Raw genomic sequence first — 12,777 nt, 5'->3', positions numbered from 1 at the left:
TGGTAGTGAGAAAATGCGTAGTAACGTTTACTATCGTAAAACTAATTTAGATGAATTTAGATGAATACCTATATAGTCATTTTCATGACTACATTTTATTCAGTGATGAAAAAGATGTCAGATATTGCAATATCACATCGAAATCATTCGGTAAAAGTACTGCACCGTGATACAGAACACGGTTTCCGACATAATGATCTATAAGTAGATCTTATAAATAGATCGACATTCAAAATGGAACCAAAATTAAATAGGCCCTGAAATCCGCGAAGTTAAACAACAAAAATTTTTGGTTGCAAAAAAAATGTTATACTTTGCTGGATAAAATTTTATATAACTTGATTTCGAGTGACTTTGTACAAGACTATTTTTGCTTAGGGTGGCTCTTAGAAACAGTTTTACACTCAATTTTTCAAATTCAATATGCTCAGCAGAGTTGTGATCAGATGATTTTAAGGGCTTTGAAAGACACATCTTTGGGTAGCTAAACTTCAGAGGTATCTTCTACTACTAGAGGCTGAAATTATCTCGCAGTGATTTTCTGCAATTTCTAATGGTTTATTGTGAAAATGTTATTACACAGGAATTACTCATATTATTATTCCTATGATTGTTGTTGAGATTTCCACTGAAGGAATGTTCTTTGCGTTGGGTGTATTATTTCTTCATACTATCCGACGTTTCGGCACTTATCAGTGACATCTTCAGAGAAAAATATATCTTGTTCGTTCCTTGTCAAGATGATTTCTTAAGATTATTGTCAACACTAATTTGAACGATTTAAGGTGCATTAAATCTATTGGCTGTGGACCTATTGCGATGGCTGATGTTACCGTTGTCATACGCCGTCCCAATGAGTCCACAGCCAATAGATTTAATGCACTTCTGATCGTCCCCATTAGTGTTTACAATAAGCTTAAAATGAGCATAAGCATTTTGACAAGTAACGAACAATATATATTTTCTTCTGAAGATATCACTGATCAGTGATGAAACGTCGGATAGTATAAAATAATAATAATACACCCAACGCAAAGAACATTCCTAAAGTGGAAATCTCAGTAACAGTTATAGCAACAATAATTTAAGTAATTCCAGTGTGATACCACTTTTACAATAAACTATAAGAAATTGTAGAAAATCACTGTGAAATAATTCCAGCCCCTAGTAGTTAGTATAAATAGGCTCAATTGAATATATATTGAAAGATTGTAATGGCCATTGAATTTTTGTATTATAATATTGAAATATTTTTCGATTTAATTTTATTATTATTGATGCAATATAGTAGGATTACGATTAACTTATTCCGTTTCTAGAATTTTTTCATTGGATATTTTACGTTAACTTTTTTGCAATCGGAAACTGCATGATTTCTGTAAAATTTTATAAATTTTGATTTTTAATTGATTTTTAGGTATGTAAAATATGCCGTAAAAATATATTCTGCATTAACAAGAATTGAAATGCAACGCAGACTCTATAAATGAAAAATTAGGAACCGAATAATTTCACCTATGCAACGATAGATTCTGGATTACTTTTCACATGTTGCAGGCGGATAAAAATTAAAACCAATTTAGTTATTTTTAAACATAATGACTGAGAACAAAAATATTCAAATTATAAATGGTGTGTTAGATAATAATTTAATCCACTCATCATTATTAATTTACGCGAAGTTCATGACCATGCCGCGCAACATCCCGATTCGACGAAGGTACGCCAATTATATTCCATCTGCGCCATTAGTGTCCCTAGTTACTCTTGAAACGAAGCACGCGCTCCTGGCGGCGGACGGCGCTAGGCCCGCGTCATAGAACACCATTTCGCAGCCAGACTGCTGACGCTGTACAGTTTCATAAATTACTCGCAAGTTTATCTCCGGCCAAAGCGTATGTAAACGCGTTTTTGATTAATTGGATCTTGTGTATTCATCCGTATTTGTTCGAGATACTAAGAGATCGGCAGGCCTTCTCAGCTTCAACTCCAAGCCTGATGTATGTAGAATGACGTGTATGATGATAGGACCGCGGCTAATTCTTGATAAGAGGTAATAATATCAGCGCTATTGTTAGCCATATCCAGGAAGGTTTGACTAGAGAGGATGAGCACTTGGCGTGATTGTTTCTACGCCGGTAGCGAAGTGAGGAGAATACTGGCAACACTGAGCGATTCAAAATTCGTATAACTTATAAGAAAGATAAAAAAATAATACGGTTCGCATCGAGTCTATTTGCTGTTAACGTTCAAACGCACTTCTGTTGAGGTAAACATTAATTCAGTGTACAGTGGTATCAGCCTAACCACGACACTGCTCCGGTTTTCTCAAAGCGTAAGTCCGATGCCGAATGCTCCCGAGTGTATGCTATATGTTCCAAGGGCCAGTGGCAGCTGAGGTTTCTACTTTTTTCGCTGCAATAGCGGATGTCTCAAATTAAGGTGACCGTGTCGCTACGGGATGGCGGCCAATCGGTTGCAGTGTGGCAATGATGGCCATCTTCTTGGTGCATGTGCGTGGGGAAAGAGGAAGAGCGTAGAAAAAAGTGAACACGCAAAGCTTAATGCAAAGTGATTTGCTTTATTACAGTGACAGTTTGGCAATTTGCTGAACTGGGATTGAGTGAGTAGTTGAAATTCGTACGATCGTCGACGTACTAGTGTGAAGTGAGTGTAAGGACGAAATGGGAACGGACAGTGAAAAGCCGGCGAAAGCCAGCGCCGAAGAGATTGGAACTAACACCGCGGGCTTGGACGGCATGGAGGAACTCACTAAGTGGGACAAGTTTTGCATGCGCCATGGAATCAACCCCAACCTGATTATGCTGAAAGTTACGCTGTTTGTGATGTATGGAGGTAAGGATCATTACGGTTACGGTTTGGCTTCCTGCCAAAAAAATTTGCGATAATGGCCACCTAATGTGTCCCTCTCAATAAACTCTATTGAAACCTCCAACGAATTCACGAAATACCTCTTGATGATTGGCTTTGAAAAACATTACATGTGCCTACTAGTTCTGTTGCTGCAATGACTATTATCTATAGTTTCATGGAGGTCAAAAAAATTGGTCTTCAAAATATTTATTAAAGGTTCCTGCGGTAAAATGCACCGCAACAAAGGGGCAAGAAGCACCATGCAATTGAAGTTAAATGCACCTCGTCCACGGGGCAGAATGCCCCACAAAATTGGAGCAGTACGGCTCATTTTGTCATCTAATAAATAATGGTAAAATGGTTTCTTTGGGATTCTATACACTCGAACGGCATGGTTTTTGGAAACACCATATTTTCGATACAATAACACTTTCCGCTACTGGAAAACAACAATTGAAAATCTAAAAACAATAAATTCATCTGAGGGAAAAATTAGACCGTATGCAACGAAAACTATTTTTGTATTTATTTACATTTTCTGACATTGTAGTTCTGTTAATTTGACCGGGTGGCTATGGAAAACATAGATTCGAATAATTATTTAGTTGTTAAAATGTTTATCCGTTGTTAATCGGAGGGGTGCATCTTGCTTCAACGAAGCTTATTACCACAGGTACCCCTACTATCTAGGAACTTAAACCTCACAATTTTACCCGGTGACACAAACGCACTTTTGCTTTTATCATTAATGTTATGATCAGGCTTGTAAACGGTGAACACTTCGATTTGATTTGCTTCGTTAGTGTGCGTCGCAGTAGGATTTCGCTCGTAAACGTAGAACGACCGGCGGCTCTTGCACACTCGTTTGACATGTTTGTTCGAGAATGTGCTTAGAATGCGAACCTTGCCAACTGACATACTTTACTTTACTTGTTTGGCTAAAGGACCGTTCACCGGTCTAGAGCCGAACGAAGTAGAGATGACCAGCTTTTTCTGTCTTGGGCAGCCGTCCTACAGTCTCCTCTTACACCAGCAGATCGTGCATCGTCGTCTACCGCGCACATCTACCGAGTACGAGGCCTACCACGAAGTCGACGGCCCTTTTACTGGTTCTCTGCTGAAGAAAGTTTCAGCGGGCTGACTGACACTCCATCCTCCAATTTACCGGCAAGTATCGATCGCAGAACTTTACGCTCAAAAACTCCGAGCACTCGTCGATCAACTTCCTTCAGCGTCCATGCTTCATGTCCGTAAAGGGCCACCAGGAGTATCAGCGTCCTATACAGCGCTAGTTTTGTGAGGGTTTGCGAACTACGGGACCTTAGCAGGTTACAAAGTCCGTAGAAGGCCCTGTTCGCAGCAGCAACTCGTCGTTTCACTTCACGGCTCATATCGTTGTCATATGTCACAAGCGTACCAAGATAAACGGATTCGTCAACCACTTCAAATCGTTTCCAATCTATCGCCACCTCAGCACCAACACCACGGGAACTCCCATGCTCCCTGCCAGCCACCATGTACTTCGTTTTGGCAGAGTTAATGACAAGTCCCAATCTCGCTGCTTCCCTCTTAAAAGGTACGAAGGCCTCCTCCACGGCCCTACGGTCGATGCACCTTCAAGGATGATGCTGAACAGTAAGTTAGAGAGCGCATCCCCCTGCTTCAGGTCATTCAACGTTACGAACGCGGCTGATGTCTCGCCAGCGCACGCATGATTTCAAAAATAGATGGTGGGTATGCAAATCATACTTCCGGAACTTATCGAGGGCTTGTCGCAGGCTGAAAATTTGATCTGTCTTAGAACGCCCCTGTCGAAAACCAGCCTGGTATCCACCAATAAAGCATTCCGTTAACGGTCTCAATCTTAAGAACACGATACGGGAGAGCACTTTACATGTAGAGTTGAGCAACGTAATGCCTCGATGGTTGCAACAATCCAATCGATGACCCTTCTTATAGATAGGGTATGTGAGGCCTCTCAACAAGTCGTTCCAGATCCTTAGTATTATCTGGCGGATCGCATAGCACAGCCGCTCGCTTTCCGCTTGTAGAAGTTCGGCCGGGATACCGTCCTTCCCAGCGGCCTTGCCGTTTTCAGCTCACTAATCGCCTTTTTCACCTCCTCCTGTGTTGGTGACTCCACAGCTTTTTCGTCATTCATAATCCTCATCTTGTTCATCCTTCGATCCTTCTGCCCCTCATCGTTCAATAGCGCCTGAAAGTGCTCCTTCCACCTGGCTGCAACCGTCAGCTTATCCGTAAGCATGTTTTCGTCCTTGTCATTACACATGACCGGCGCAGGTAATTTTATACTTCGGACTCTGTTGACTATTCTATAGAACCCCGCGCATCATTCCTTTGCAAAATTGTGCTGTGCGCTGTCGAGCAGGCTTGGTTTCGCTTTTTTTCTCTTTGAATGCTCATTAGGCTATATTTTGTCAAGAAGGCAGAATTCGAACAAGTCATGTATGAAGCACTTGTAGAGATACTCTATCTTTACAATTTGTCGGAACACTGTAATGTTGTAATTGCTATAGCTCCATAGCCAGAGTTGTTTTATTTTCGTAGGTACCAAAAGAGCAGCTCTTCCGGTTTTACAAGCTTGGCCTGACTTACACGCTGTATCTATGGCAATTTCAACAACACGGTGTTTGAATAAATTGTAGAGATAGAGTATCTCTACAAGTGCTTCATACTTGACTTGTTCGATTTCTACCTCCTTGACAAAATACAGCCCAATGAGCATTGAAAGAGCAAAAGAGCGAAACCAAGCATGCTGTCGAGGACCTGCTCCTCGTACTCGCGCTTCTTCCGACGGTGTACTCTATTTTCTGCAACTCTTGCCTCTCTGATTCTCCCTCTGTTCTGACGCGTAGCCGCAGTGAGCATGCGGCTCCTAGCACGGTTCTTCTCATCCGTCGCTCTCTGGTACTCGGCATCAAACCAGCCGTTAGGGTCTCTTCCACGCGTCGTGCCTAACACCTCTCGCAGTCGTTATAATGGCACCGTGAATACTACTCCACAGCCCATTTATGTCTTCCTCTCGCACCTCCTGCTCCTGCGATCTGTTGATCCAGCTCTCTGGCGTATTCTTCTTTTAAACCATCAGCTCTTAACAGTCGTATGTTGAAACGCATCGTCCTCTCTGTGCAGCACGCTCGAGAACCGTGCGTAGATCTTTCAAACGGAGAGATAATGGTCAAAGTCAATGATCCCCGAAAGACCTAACATCAGTAACATCCGAAAAGTGCCGACCTTTAATCAGTACGTGATCGATTTGGTAGCAGGTTCATTTGAATACCTCCAGGGGTGATTCCGAATATTCAAACGTGGAAAATAGCAGCTGAATATAGCCATTCCACTGGCCGCGGCAAAGTTTATCAGCCTCAGACCGTTTTCATAGGTTGACGAGGAAAGGCTCCGATGCACAGTGGTTCCATTTTCTAAGAAGGGCGGTCATAAATGTTGTTTTCTATGTCTTGAATTCAAAATGTCAATCTAAGTGTATTTTTCGATGCTGAATTCAAAAATCACATCTATTTTGATGTATTTTCTATAGGTTCGGGGTCAACGGTCTTTGAAAAGTACTGGTGTATTTTACCAACTCTGTCTTTACTACTTTTTCTTAACTATGAAAGTTCTCAAACTTTCATTGTTCGTTGTCAGAAAATTCATTGGTATATACACATAAATGAAATGTGTTTCTCGATGTGTATTTGAAAATTGAGGAAATGTTTTGTTCATAACATTATTTGATATGGCACAATACATATCAAGAAAGCTACAATAAACAAAATGTCATAAAAAGCGACGATATAAAAATCTTTTTGTGTTCTTCTTAGGCTGACAACGAAGAGGAACTGTTCGCTCCATGGTGGTGCTATTATTGTTCGATGATAAAAGAACGATCTGCTCCACCTCATTCAACCATGTATCATATCTTTTTATGTAGTTGCTCTTTGTTCTCTTAGATTGTTAACGCATCAATGGGGGGGGGGGAGGAGGAGCTTGGGGCTGCATTACTTATCGTTACGTAGGGGGTGGGGGGGTTGGGGGTGTAGTAGAGACAGTTACGTAACTGTGATGTTTGCTCGAAATTGAAAATTTTGGAGGGGAGTCAGGCTGCTCAGCGTTACGTAATTTCAGGGGGTGGAGTCATATCGAACGTTACCTATCGTTACATGCGTAATTTGTGTACGACGCCAAAGGGGTTGCAAAATATTTCCGCAAAAAAAAAACACCAAAAAACAACACAAAAACGAAGAAGACATCCTAAAAAAGACCGATTTGTATTCACTTCTCACAAACCGGCAGGTGTCGGCAGCCAAATTGTGTTTCGGACATATAGACTGTTCCGAAAATTATAAATACATCTTCTATCTTGAATAAAACAAAAAATACAGGATTTTTCGGGTCATTTCATTCTGAAATATAGATAATAAATGTTTTCTTTCCAGTTTCAATTCAAGTTGGGATTATTTTTCGTAGGATACGCGAGTTCTCTAACTTTTCTCTTAACACTACTCATAAGCTTTTGCACAGTGTGTTCTCCGACCATTTTTACCACTTTAAGCCAATCTTTTTTAAATTTTTCAACATTTTCAGCTTTGCCTTGGTCAAAACCCAAAAAGTTTCAATAGGGCAAATTTCAGGGCAGTTTGGAGGATTCATCTCCTTTGGGACACATGTGATATTATTTGTTTTATACCACCCTAGTGCATCCTTAGAGTAATGGCAGGAAGCAAGATCGGGCCAAAAGATTGGAGGATTGTTATGCTGCTTAACCATGGGTAACAACCTTTCCTGCAAACAATCTTTCACGTAAATTTTACCATTCATTGTGTCATTCGTAATGAATGGACGAGATATTTTCCCACATTCACAAATGGCCTGCCAAACCATTACCTTCTTGCCAAATTTTTCGGTGTAAATGGCTTTCACTGGTCCAGGGACATCCTTTCCCTTCGCTGATATATAAAATTGCGGTCCTGGCAGAGTCTTATAGTCCTGTTTTATGTAGGTTTCGTCATCCATGATAACACACCCCATTTTTTTGGTCAGAAGTTTGTCATAAAGCTTCCGAGCTCTCGGTTTCACAGATTCAGCTTGTTTTGGATTTCGTTTTGGCTGCTTCTGCTTCCGACGGGTCTACAGACCCATTCTTCACTTGGCACGCATAACGTTATTCGGCGAGGTTCCAAGCTTTCTCGCCACATCTCGTACTGATACTGAAGGATGCCGCTTCTAGTATTCCTTAACCTTTTTGTCCATTGTGGGATCAACAGGCCCGGGTTTTCTACCACGTCTTGGGGCATCAGTAAATGTGCACTCTTCACAATACTTCCGCAATGCGGTTTGAACTGCTCCGACACTTATACCTTCTTCTCTGGCTAATTTTCTTATAGAAAGACCACTCACGGTGCCCCATTCGTGCACAATTCGCTTTCTTTGCTCGGGAGAAAGGCCACGCATTTTCAAAATTTCGCACTAAATGTTAGAAAAAATGACAGCATCTGTTTCTTTTGTGTGTAAACAACAGGACGCAGCCAACGTTTGGTTGAATACTGCACGTTATTTGAAACGACGGTTGATCGTAAGTTTATGAATTAACATTTGAAAATACATTGGTAATATCTTTTTTTATCAAAATGTAACTATTTTATCATTAGCTCAGTCGTTACCAACACAATGCAACTTTCTTAAAACCACTAAAGAGGCATATTGAGAATAGGTTATGTTTCCATTTAATTCTACTACAAAAAATCGAATACCGTCCGCAGATACGTATTTCGGCTGCTACATGCAACCATCATCAGTGCTTATGTGGACTGTTTATTTCACTAAAAGAGGCTCAACATTCCTTGTTTTCGGACCTTCATATCAAAAAACTACTTTGGAATACTTAAATTCACTAAAAAGGAGTGAAATTGCACTTAACCTAATGACATACTTTTTACAGCTGTTTAAAAGTGAAAACTATGCGCATTTCCAAGCCCCACAGTTAACATACAATACAACAGTTGATGCCATTGTAAGCTTCAGACCACGAAGGATGCTGAGAGGTGAAGAAATATCAAAATGATGAAATTTGATTTTTGGATTTATGACCTATGGGGGAACCACAGTGCGATGACGACTTTTACGTCGTGTTCTGGGCACTCGTCATGTGTTGTTCTAGCTTTTCATAGAACTCATCTTTGACTTCGACGGATTTGTCGTTTGTCGGTGCGTAGGTGTTGATTGGGGATCATTCAAATAATATATAACGCACTAAGGGGGGGGGGGGGGGTATTCAGCGAAGCGTTATATTGCGTGTGGCAAACATGTTAAATGGCATTACATGGGGGTGGGTGGGTATTAAAAATTGCCAAATTCTGCGTTTTGTAATATTTGAATGGTTCCTTAAACTGTAGTTGAAAAATTTGCCCCTAATCCTCAACAAGCATATACGGTCATCTACGAGCCTCCACCGGATGACTCTTGTTTGCTGATTCCACAGCACTACGAAACTGACGCCCCGTTCCACTACTTTGCCGCTGTAGTAGAGGTGGTACTTGAAGGAAGTGTGTGCAATAAGGTCTACTACGCGGAATTCCCTTTCTCCGAAATTTGGCCACCGAACCTCCTTAATCGCTGCGATTTCGACTCGAACTTTACCAACATCATTGGCGGTGCATTCTGCAGATTTCATGAGATAATCGTTGTTGGTTGGTTGGCACTGTGACGAACGACAATGGCCGACAAAGCCAGCTGGAGATCACCTGACCAACGTACAATAAACCAAATTGACCATGTTCTCATCGACGGCTTGTTCTTCTCAGACATACAAACGTACGCACCAACTGCGGTGCGGACATGACCACTTCGATCGCGTTTAGTGCGACGAAACAAAAAGCTGACGATGTACCTGATACAACCGGTAGTTCTCTACGGAATTGATACAACGACGCTATTGGCGGAGGGCCTTAACGCTCTTGGATTTTTCGAACGGTAGGTGCTATACGGTGGAGTACAGACGGACGGCGGATAATGGCGACAGTGCATGAACCACGAGCTGCACGCGCTGCTTGGAGAGGACTCCATCGCACACCCGGCGAAAGTCAATAGGTTGCGGTGGGCCAGTCACGTTGTAAGGATGCCGGACGACAACGCTGTGAAATCACGTCTCTTCAGCAACTCTGCCGGAGCTAGAGCTAGAAAAGAGCAGCGTGCCCGATGGCTCGACCAGATCGAAGGAGACTTGCGGGTGATGAGACGTTTGGAGAACTGACGAAACACAGCCCAAAACCGATCACCATGGCAACATCTTCTTGATACATCACGAGACACTACGGTTCTCGTCTGATTGGTAAGGTAAGAGAACTAGGTTTGAGAATCGATCCAGGGTGCAGCACTAGCTCTTAGCCAATAAATAATGACATCTCAACTTGTGTTGACCTCTACCTTAAACCAACAAAGAAACTATGATCAATTTTGGAAGTTAAGATCCAGGATAAAAAACCAACAAGCATCCAGCAATCACCCCGGAATAAGCTTGCTGAGTAGATGTCACGACGACACCGAGTAGTTATTGGAGCAGAAGGTAATAAAACTACGTAAGCCAGAGGGTTTACATTTTCCTAAAATCATGTCTCAAATGCAAAAGAATTTGTTTGAATTGGTTTTGTTTTTGCATAAATAATAGTAAACTGAACAGCAATTAAATTTTCTAGTGAGTTTTCGGAAGAAACCTAATTATTTTAATGGTGGCCGAAAAACTGTTTCTGCATACTGTATAAACAGATGATGAGTTTGAAAGATTACATGCTGAACTTGTCAAAGATGTGCCTCCCAAGTTACAAAACTGGTTTTATCAAAGTTTTATAGCGCTGTTTTGGCTGTTTTGAGCGCTATAAAACTTTGATAAAACCAATATTGTTACTAGGGCTGTCACTGTTTTTGTGGACTGGAGAAATGGGTCTGTCTAACTAGCCCGCTCGTAGTTGTTTTTTGGCCCACTGCTCACTCCCGACATTAAAAAGTTCGGCTGAAAACTCGTTCTTTCTAGCTGATTTCTTTTCGTCCAAGCACAGCGGATTCACAACTCTTCCATCCTTCTTAATTTTATTTATGTTTTTTTTTTCGACAACTGTACCTGTGTATCTCATCGGTTATCGGGTTCCCTTCTTTGTCGTTGCACATGGCAATCTCTGCACAGAGCGGTTCCTGATGCCGTTGACCATTTTATAAAAACTTCTCGTGTCGTTCCTAATGAGGTATACCACTTTTGAAAAATATCGTTCGCAGTTCTCACATATCTTTCGTTGGTTGAGTTCTTTTTTTGGCCGTTCTAACCCCCCGATAGCTCTCCCTTATCTGGCGTGTTCACAATTTGCAGCCACTATCGTGCAAACATGGGCCCGGTTATTCCCATCCACCACTTGACACTACGCATCGAACCAAGTGTTGCGTGTGACTCTTGCGATCGTGCCCAACATCTTACATGCTGTAATTTCTTCTCGAAAGCTCCACTTGTATACGTAACGTAGGCCAACCAGGAATGATTTGTTCATACCACGAAACGGTGATCTGAGTCGACATGAGGACTTCGGAAGCACCGCATTACGATGGCGCACGCCGTGTCAGAATCGGAATATTATGCAACTTCGATGCACCTCGGATTTTTCTTCACCAAAAGTTAGTTTAGGGTCTAAGCTTTCAAATGAAAGTGATTTTAAAATATTCTATCGGGGAAAACTTGAATAAAATGAGCTTTTTTTTTAATTTTCCATTATTTTTGCCCGTATATGGAGCCGCTAGATACAACATATGGCATGGCAATGGTATAAACAATATCTGTGTGAGTGTATGTGTGTGTGTGTGAGAGAGAGAGAGAAAGGAGGGAAGGGGGGTTGCAGTACAGTGTAGTAGTGTGTACAATATGACTTCTATCGATAGAAAAAAAAAATACAAAATGTTTATGATAATGTGATTTTTTATTGTGGTTTTATATATGGCTGTTATTACATATTAGCAACGACTACCTTGAGAATATTCTGCTGATATTTTTCATGCATTTCAGGAAGTTAATTCATCAATGTTGTAACAAAATCATAGTGAATAGTCCCAATAGTGTTCCGAACACCGTCCAAGTTCTTCATTTGCTGCAAAGCAAAACTCAGTCACATTAAATTTGATAGGCTAACCGATTTTCGCAAAAACATGGATTTCGATGACCGGAAGTTGGCAGCATCCTATCAAAATTCACTGAAACTTTGTGAGTGTGTAGGCCTTACTACCCTTAGCAACTTTGCTTGCAGAGGTTATAGATTAGAGAGATTATAAAAAAGATGTCTTTTAGAGAGTAAATTCAATCTAAGATCTTACACTAAAAAGAATCATTTTGAAAGCTAAAAAGGATTTAAAAAAAAATCGGTCATCTCAGTTTTCTTTCCAAAACAGGCTTTCAGATAGACAATTGAGTTGCCTAAAACTATCCTGAAGTCACCAAAGATCTCTCACTCTTAAGGAAAAAAACAAACAGATTGATTGATTAAGACTTGAACTTTTCCGTGTACGGATTGGTTTTACCTTCAAATTAGTAAAACCTACCATTAGTAAAACAATTCATCATTTGTTGACTTGTTTCGAATGGCCTTCGAAACCTCATTATAATGAGAATTCACAGCCAGCCCTGAAGGTTTTGACCTACTCTTGTTGCATTTATGCACTTTTTCAGGTCCTACCCGAATCAAACAATCATTGTAAGTTTTGACAAACAAGTGCCTTTTTATATCTTTCTCTCTCTCACACACACACACATCCACACACAAATTGTTTTTATCGTTACCATACTATATATTTCAATGTGCCTATCATATCCATACATGGGCATACATGATCAAAACATTGAAAAAATTTTAA

The 12,777-nt window shown here is 40.9% G+C and overlaps 1 protein-coding gene across 1 annotated transcript in view; it reads left to right on the top strand.

Annotated features, from left to right (window-relative positions):
• The window catches only part of LOC129727164 (uncharacterized), a 78,980-nt gene that overhangs the window by 683 nt on the left and 65,520 nt on the right, over nt 1–12,777 (top strand). The window contains exon 2 of the mRNA XM_055684687.1: nt 2,591–2,856. Coding sequence (XP_055540662.1) covers nt 2,685–2,856 — 172 coding nt within the window. The 5' untranslated portion in view covers nt 2,591–2,684. The remainder of the gene's footprint in view (nt 1–2,590; nt 2,857–12,777) is intronic.

The sequence above is a fragment of the Wyeomyia smithii genome, chromosome 3 (assembly GCF_029784165.1).
Source record: "Wyeomyia smithii strain HCP4-BCI-WySm-NY-G18 chromosome 3, ASM2978416v1, whole genome shotgun sequence".
NCBI lineage: Eukaryota > Metazoa > Arthropoda > Insecta > Diptera > Culicidae > Wyeomyia > Wyeomyia smithii.
This window is presented reverse-complemented; position numbering and strand designations above follow the sequence as displayed.